Source organism: Desarmillaria tabescens (assembly GCF_030435595.1).
Source record: "Desarmillaria tabescens strain CCBAS 213 chromosome Unknown EV420scaffold_152, whole genome shotgun sequence".
Classification (NCBI taxonomy): Eukaryota; Fungi; Basidiomycota; class Agaricomycetes; order Agaricales; family Physalacriaceae; genus Desarmillaria; species Desarmillaria tabescens.
The window spans coordinates 44,400-52,613 of NW_026848451.1; the positions used below are offsets into that span (position 1 = coordinate 44,400).

General features: G+C 50.4%; 1 protein-coding gene across 1 annotated transcript; it reads left to right on the plus strand.

The window, feature by feature from the left end:
• Nucleotides 1-5,441: 5,441 nt before the first annotated feature.
• On the plus strand, nt 5,442-7,255 carry EV420DRAFT_1343569 (pheromone A receptor-domain-containing protein). Its single transcript, XM_060468951.1, has 6 exons — nt 5,442-5,772; nt 5,831-5,943; nt 5,999-6,065; nt 6,122-6,259; nt 6,313-6,784; nt 6,847-7,255. Exons 1-6 carry the CDS (start codon nt 5,562-5,564, stop codon nt 7,145-7,147), a joined length of 1,302 nt encoding a protein of 433 aa, XP_060321954.1. The 5' UTR covers nt 5,442-5,561; the 3' UTR covers nt 7,148-7,255.
• Nucleotides 7,256-8,214: the final 959 nt, after the last annotated feature.

Here is an 8,214-nt window from a genome sequence, read left to right on the forward strand (position 1 = left end):
TACAATGGGTGACGTCACGCGTTGGGCAGCAAATATGTGTAAATATTATTTCATTTTTCGGGTTTTGTTTCTCAATTTCATTTCTTTTTGTACCTGCATTAACGATGAAGGGTCCTCCTGCAGGCCTCTCCTCCCAGTTCGTTAATGGTCGACTCGGATAATCCGATTCGTTTCTATGGGTGTATGAAATGGTTATCAGCTTCACTTTCCTTACTAGTCGGTAGTCCCGGTCAACCGCAGCAGTTTGGTCAACTAAACGTCGTTTGCTCTCCGATTTGAACGCGTTAGTCCACACAACTTGAAGCTGAAAACAGACACAGAGCCTTCTGATTTCCCCTTCCGCTGACCAGGGAACGTATTCAGGAATCCGCAGTTTGACTACTTCGTCCTTGACCGGGAGCCCACTGCCACCCAGGTCCTTGACCTTACCACCCCTCCCTGCGACTTTGAGCGTCAAGCCACGATTCATTCAGGGAACTGCGTCATCGCATAGGCCCGAATCTGCAGTTGGTGAGGGACACTCACTATATATTGCGCCTCTAACACCGCTACTAGAACTATCATGTCCCAGGAGGGGGATTTTTATCTCATTTTCGCCTTGTTTTTTTGCCAGTGTATTCTTATGCCTTTTCGTTTTCTTCCGTGCGTGGACTTATGGAGCGTACTACTTACTACTCGTTCTTTGGTGTTACTCGTTATTTTCCTTGTGTTTCAATAGACCATGGCATAACTCGCAAAGATACAGGTATTGCCACCCCGTTAATGCCGAGTACCACATCCACACCCATACTCATGGTTCACATCCACCCTAGTGGTCGACTAACCACCTCGCTATAGCCACGAAGCCTGAGATCAGAGAACATAGACCCACCGCCATCTGTAAAAATTTCTGCGCCCTCTACTTGGACGTCCGAAATGCAGGGGACCCGGGAACTGCCATCGCTCCCGAATAAAGTAGAATTAGACTCACCGGCGAAACGAAAAAGATACGCCCCACGGCAAAATCACGGGATATAAGTAGTATCCTTTGAACAGGGTGGAATTTCGAACTTGTCCGGTCCTGAATAAGATGGAAACAATTTTCATCGACGCTGGGTCGAGAGCGACTCTCCCTGTCGGAAATGATTGCTGTTGTAAAAAACTGCGGAATTCCGGGTTCGAAGTCCTCCGTCACGGTCATGGATATGCCTGGCAAAATTGAGAAGCTCAGCCGTCGTTTCCTATCACTCTAACACGTCTCCGCATAAAGAACACCTCAGGCCCCTGATTTGGGTGCGATACGGATGAGGACCTCGAACTTTGTCGAGCAACCTACTTTACCTGACAATTCCTCCTCCGAGTCAAACCCCTGCATTTAGGACATAAAGGAAATGATTAATGAGGATCATTGCTCCCGCGTGCTACTGTAGTTTCAAATTCAGGTGGTAAATGGACTATAGCGGATTCTGGAGCCGGGGAACCATTATCGCTGTCTTGGGCTATCCGACTTTGCGCTGTATGGAATGCCATTGGAGACTCGGATGTACCGCCGAGCTGCCAGTGACTTATCCGGCCAGCTGAACGTAACGAAGAAGTGATTCTAACAAGTACGCGAAGTCGTTGGATTTGTGTATTATCCCTGATCGAACGATCTAAGATTGATCTACCTTATGCTGACCCTGAGATTAAATATTCGTATTCGCAAAGGAGAGAGTATCGTTCATTTCGTGCAACCTGGAATTGCAAGCCGGTCGTGTTTCGCGCGTCGTGCTGCGAGGGTGCGGACCTAGGCTGTGCGGCCTCAGGGTGCATTCATATGCAGGAGAGGGCAATCGGTAGATTCGGTACTGTTTCTGCTTTCAAAGTGGGAGGGGGTGAGTGTAGAAATCACGAGGGCACTCGAGTATATTACGATATCGACGCCCGGGTCCCAGGCTTGGAGGAAACCCATTTGGGTGGGGTGGGTGGGGGGAGGATGCGGGTGTTGGATCCGAATGGCGGCGGGAGGGAGCCATGTAGAGTGAACATCGCGAGCGGGATATGGTGGAGGCGCGTAGTCGAGCGTTTGAGTTCCCGTGCGACGGTGAGCTCGGCGTTCGGTCCACAGGATAGCGGCAAGTCGAGTGGTTGGGAGGAACGAACAAGTAGTCGAGCCGCAACTGAGCGCGCGGCGTTGTAGAAGGCGAAGATTGGGATTGGAGTTTGAGTTTGAGCAGTGCAGCGATCACTGTAGAGTGGATCTGCTCTGTGGTGAAGAGCCCTGATACCTGCGCGCGCGCCCTTCTAATGCAAGAAGACCCGCAATCCGTGGTTGCCGTATGATGAGGAGGGTGTGGGAAAAGGATCGCGTTCTATGTTTGGAGGCGTCGAGAGTAGTGTCGGAGGGTCCGCGAAGCTCTGTGGGCGAGTCTCATCGAAGACAGGTAGGGGTATAAACGGGGTTGTCCGCCGGGCGCTGCTTTGAACCGAACTGAGGGCGGTGCGGACGGCCGCCATTATATTTCTGTGGAGCCATTATCTTTCTGTGGGAGAAGTTCACGAGACGGAGAGTGGGAGAAGGTCAAAGTGCCCGCACAACTCTAGTCGGCGCCAACATCAGTGAATACGGTTCAGTCGGGATGATGTGACAGTGTACCCATGCCGTCCCCGACATACACATTGGTTATCTTCCCTAGCTCCAACGCACGTCTGTTGATCTCCACTCTTTGACTTATGAGACGCCGATACAAGGTAGCGGCGCAAAAACTTGCCCCGCACCCGAAAGCACAGGTCTACCCAACGACGACGTTGCGGGAAGGAGGCCGAGTTGCGGAGTGGAGGGGGCATATCTCGGAATGGGCCTCAGGCTGGGTGTGCATGGGGTGGTAGAGGCGCGGGGTTTGGTTGTATGCTCGAGAAGGCGGTTCGGTTGAGAGTATCCACCATAGAGATCGACTGTTGCGTAGGTTCTCGGTGCTATCCACCCATCGCCGACACTCCTCCTGCCATCGGAGAGGGTATTAGACCGTACCGGCTCTCAGCACAAGGGCCAATACGCCCTTTCTCCTATTACGCCGCGTTCCAGCGCCCCTTGCCATAACCGCGTCTCTTCTCAGAACGACGCACACCAGGACACGTACTTACGACGCGTCACAAGGCCCGCGAGTTCTCGTGGTCATGGTAGTAGACATCCATGGGACGTATCTCGCGAGTCGGTTCCATCTCTTGCATAAGAAATGTCTTTTCACAAGCAGAGAACGGACTCGGAAAATAAGGCTAAGGGAAAAAGTACGATGACAAAATTTCGGCCCGAGTCCCGTGCTAGCCTCAGGTTTCTTTGTGACTTCCCAGTCCCTCCGCTGCGCCGTGACCGGATCCTAGCTTCACCTTCCGGTAGCAGTCTGAGTCAACCAACGCGTTAGACGCGCCACCGATGATAGTCCAATGAATAGTAAATTATGTTCTTCGACGTGTGGCGCTCCTCACGGCGGACTTGGATCCCACACCTGCAAGAACCATGGTAGTACTCACCCTCGCGCCGAGGTAAAAAAAAAGCCTCATTATTTAACTAACTTCTGGGCCTATGGCGTCCCTCGAAGACTCGGAGACGACGCCGTATCCCGATTGTCTACGAGCAAAAAAAAAAAAAAAGAGTCGCTTCCCGCCATAGTACCAAGCATCGTAGACTCAGAGCGGGTTTTCAATGCGTAAGAAACTTGAAGCACGAGTTTGTTTAGAGGGTCCGAACTCAATGTCGAGAGGGCGGTGGGTCTTGATTCTTGCATAGTCGCTCCTTGAAGTTTTCGACGGAACGCAATACAAAACTCTGTTGAAATTTTTACCTGTGGTTTCTGGTAATACAGTGGGGTATAAAAGAAAATGAAGGTAGTATATGAAAGAAAGGTGAGTGGAGTTGGAAACAAACGCGCGCGGGGGCGCACTGTCAAAGTGCCCGCAAGTGGGGAGGATGAGTGACGGTGGGAGGCAAATAAAAGGTGGCACGGACGTACGATACCGATACTAAGTCTAGTGGGAGGGGTAACGCAGTTTGAAGGAGAAGGAGAAGTAAGGACAGTAGAATTTGGCGTTCTTGTAATGGGGTTGTGTCTATGAGGTGTCGTCAGTTAGTAGACGCTACAGTAGAGGACTGGAAGACGCACGAGAAGACGAAGTGATAATTTATTCAAGTAGGCTCGACCGGTTTTATCATAATTCTGGGAGCAAGGTCTAGGATCTAAGAACACACAATGATGAGAGCGGGGAGAAGGGGGGAGGGGAAGACGAACCAAGCAACGACGCAGAAACTCCCGTAGTCGTTGATGGGGCGGTCCCCGTCAACGGGGACGACCATAGTTGGTGGGTCACCGGAACTTAAAGGCTCTTCAAGTTCAAGTTCGAGGGCGATTGAGAGTTCGCTGTCGAGCGAGAGGAAGGCGAATTCGTCCATGGGTAGGAGGGAGGTGATAATTGAGGGAAGGAGGCTATGGTAGGGGGGTTACGCGTGCGTGTGTTGGTTGGTGGCTCATAATATTTGGGCATCCGGTGCTTTATAGCGGTCGTGTGTGTTATTGTTCTTGGATGTGCATTGTTGGACCATTCGGGGTGGGTGGGTGTCACGTGGGAAACTTGAATTTGGTGGTTAAAGTTGCATTGTTCGCTGTCAGCAGTGTCTTGACTCTCGGACGCCTCGCAGTAACCGGTTACCGGTCGGTCCCAACCTGCATATTGATGTTGGCGTTGCGTTGCTGAGGTGTCCCTGCACTGGCAGCTTGTCAAGTTCTGTCGTCTTTGTGCTCTTTCCCCGGTGGCCGTCCTCTACCTGGACGCTGGCATTACTTCAATAAGTACCCTGCGTCAATGTCTTGTCTCCTACGCTCGTTCAACCCTCAGGCTGTCAGGTAGCCGTAGCAAGCCACCCGGTCCGGTCGAACTTGAAATCTGCAGGGTTCAATATCAACGTCTTTGCGACTCTGGCTTGGATGTCGGATCTCATTCAAACGTTGCCTCGACGGAGAACCTGTTTTCATGCATTCCTTGTTAGAACATAGGGGGAGGGTCAAGTCGCGTTACGGGGAACGTTGCTTCAGGGACATGGATATACCGAGAACACCGACGTTCTTGTTTTTTTTGTTTTTTCAGCTAGGATATTATTTGTGCTAGGAACGAATGGAGGAAGGCTGATATCTTTTAGTATCTAGTACAAAATTCGATGCGACGAGCCTTACTTACCCTCGAAATAGGAAAGAGAATTTATTTGGATATTCCTGCTCACAGAGTCGCAACTGTTCCGCCTTCGTGAATAGGGGGAGGGTTGTGAGCACTGAAAATGCAGCTCCCTCCCACCGTTACCCTGATATATTCAATTAGCACAGTAAGGACTTAGTGTCCAGTATTGCCGATGATAACGAGAAGGAACAATGGGATACCCGAATGCGGAAGTAGGTCTTCCTCTTTCGGTGAAGAGTTGAAACTCCGCATTGTCCTTGCTGAAAGACAATGGGGGCCTTTATAATGGAGGCGAGGAGGGATGGCTGCGTTTCTTTTCGTTCGACAGACAAGGCCTCCCTCTCTTGTTCCCTCTTTTTTTTCGTGCGGTACTTATCATGTCCGACCCAACTTACCCGCTCTTTACCGTCTTTGCGTTCTTTGGGTTCATCCTCCCTCTCATCCCTTTGCCATGGCACCTCCTCGCGTACAATTCGGGGACGTGTTACTTTATTATGTGGTCTTCCATCGCTAGCCTCAATCAGTTTGTGAATTCCATCGTCTGGAAGGGGAATGTGACGAACTGGGCACCGATATGGTGCGATATATGTGAGTCTCTTTCGGATATTCTAGTCGTAGCCATCAAACTCAAATTTTTTTTTATCAGCCATCCGCATCATGATTGGTGCTTCTGTTGGTATTCCAGCTTCGTCTTTATGCATCAACCGACGTCTGTACCATATCGCCAGTGTGCGTGCCGTATCGGTTACGCGTGCAGAGGTATGTGGCGACCGCTCCATCCTCTTTGACTCGCTAACACACGCTGTTCTCACAGAAACGCCGTGCCATTCTCATCGACACTCTCATCTGCGTTCTGTTTCCCGTGCTCTTTATTGCCCTACGTGAGCCACGTCTCGTCTTTTTACGCGCCGACTCTTTGCCTCACGCGTTTTGACAGAATATGTCATCCAAGGACATCGATTCAATCTATATGAAGATGTCGGGTGCTATCCCGCCTTGTACAACACCGCTCTCGCCTATGTCCTCAATAGCATGTGGCCGGTCATCCTCGGGCTCATTTCCGCCACTTACTGCAGTACGTACCGTCTCCTTCCCTTTCATCGCTCCTCCCTTATCACCCTTTCATAGTTCTAACCCTCCGAGCATTCAACCGCCGACGCGTGGAATTCAGCCAATTCCTCTCCACGAACAAATCCCTCACACTCGGACGCTACTTTCGGCTCATGGCGCTCGCAACGACGGAAATCTGCTGCACGACCCCTCTAGGGATTGCTATGATCATCATCAGTGCCACTGCGACACCCGTGGGTCCCTGGCGCAGCTGGGCGGACACGCATTATAATTTCGGTGCAGTCAGGCAGATTCCCGCCCTGTTTTGGCGCGCGAGCCCTTTGGTTGTTGCCGGTATCGAGGCGACGCGGTGGGTAACGGTTCTGGCTTCATGGGTATTCTTTGCCTTCTTTGGGTTCGCGAGCGAGGCGAGGAAACACTATGCCAAAACGTTCTGGGCTGTCGTGGGCCTATTTGGCGTAGAGAAACCTCAGCCGCAGATCAAGAACAAGATGATGCCGATGAGCATAAATGTTCATACCAAGTCTTCGTGAGTGGCTTCTGTTCCCCATCTGTTGCAACTTTGCTGAAGTTGATTGTTCTGTTTTGAAGACAATCGGGCAAACCGCGTCCGCCTACTCCCTCGAGTCCTCCGCCGTACTCACCTGGATCTACGCTGGACACAAAGGTGCCGGAGTACGATGACTTGGAGTTGGATATGAAAAAAATGCCGCCTTCTCCTTCGGGCAAGTCGATATGCGGGTCAATGACTGCCGGAGGTACCTCGATATGTAATTTATCGACTGTGGGTTCTACGGCATCCCTCGTTGGGGAGGTGTCCTCAACTGTGGGAGAGACGAATTCTCTACATTCTTATACAAGTGAACGGCATCCCAGATTCCATGCTATATAGTTTCAATACCAATGCAATGTACTTCTATGCAGATATAACTTCGATCTTCTTTCAATGTATTGCGTACCTACAATAAGTTGTTTTTCGCTTCAAATATATCAATCAATGTTACTTTTTTACCATTGTGGAAAACTTCAAAAAAAGAACAAATTTCCTTACATCGACATACGTTTTGGGTAGAGGCTAGGCAGGCTAGGCCTTGTATACGCGGAACGCCATCTTCGACATTTTTTTGAACAGAATTTTTTTTGCGGATATAAAGTGGCTGGCAAAGTCGTGCCGGATCCGGCGGCCGTCTTTGGACAATACTTTGTTACAATGACTACAATGCACGCCATGCCCATTGTTCGCCCTCCTTGTCTTTGAATATGCTACCCGAGCACCATTGTCTCACAGAACCGGAACAAATGCACTACTTGGCTACTTAAGCATGTAAACAGCCACTCCAGTCTACCAGTTACCTTTTTTTTTCGCGCCCAACCTTAGCATCGCCCCTCTACTCGCTCCCTACCCAAATCCGCCCAGCTACCATGGACAACTTTGAACTTGAACTTGAGCTCGAGATTAGCAACATGCTTGCCCTTGCGGAACGCGTCTCCGTGGCTGCCTCCGTTGAGCTAGGCGAAGTTCCCTGCGTGGACGGGGAACGCTATGATTCGGGCGTTGCCTCCTCGTTTTGCGTTATTGCTTGTATGTTTTCTGCTTGACTTTCATTTCGCGCATACTAACAGGGCGGTTTGATAGGATGCCGATAAGGTTATTTTGCTCCCAAGTATTGGTCGAGCCTGCATAAATTATCCCTTCGTCTTCTCGTGCGTTTTTTTCGACCTACCTGTTTCATGCCTGACTGACCTGTTTCACGGCAGAAAACCCATTTTTCCAGAACGCCAAATTCAACTGTCTTTACTTCTGTGTCAAATTGCGTTATAGCTCCTAGAATTATCGTACGCTGTTCCTCTGATCTTGATACTACGCCGGTCGCTGACGCATTAATACAGGCACTTTGACAGTGTGCGTGTCGTTTGACTTATTTCCTGTGATACCCTCTCCACGGTGAACCCTGCCTA

Excerpts from the sequence above, each read along its gene's own strand:
- EV420DRAFT_1343569 (XM_060468951.1), top strand. The coding sequence starts at position 5,562 with ATGTCCGACCCAACTTACCCGCTCTTTACCGTCTTTGCGTTCTTTGGG. Across the intron at positions 6,066-6,121 it reads CGTGCTCTTTATTGCCCTAC|AATATGTCATCCAAGGACAT; the intron begins GTGAGCCACGTC and ends GCGTTTTGACAG. Across the intron at positions 6,260-6,312 it reads CATTTCCGCCACTTACTGCA|TTCTAACCCTCCGAGCATTC; the intron begins GTACGTACCGTC and ends ACCCTTTCATAG.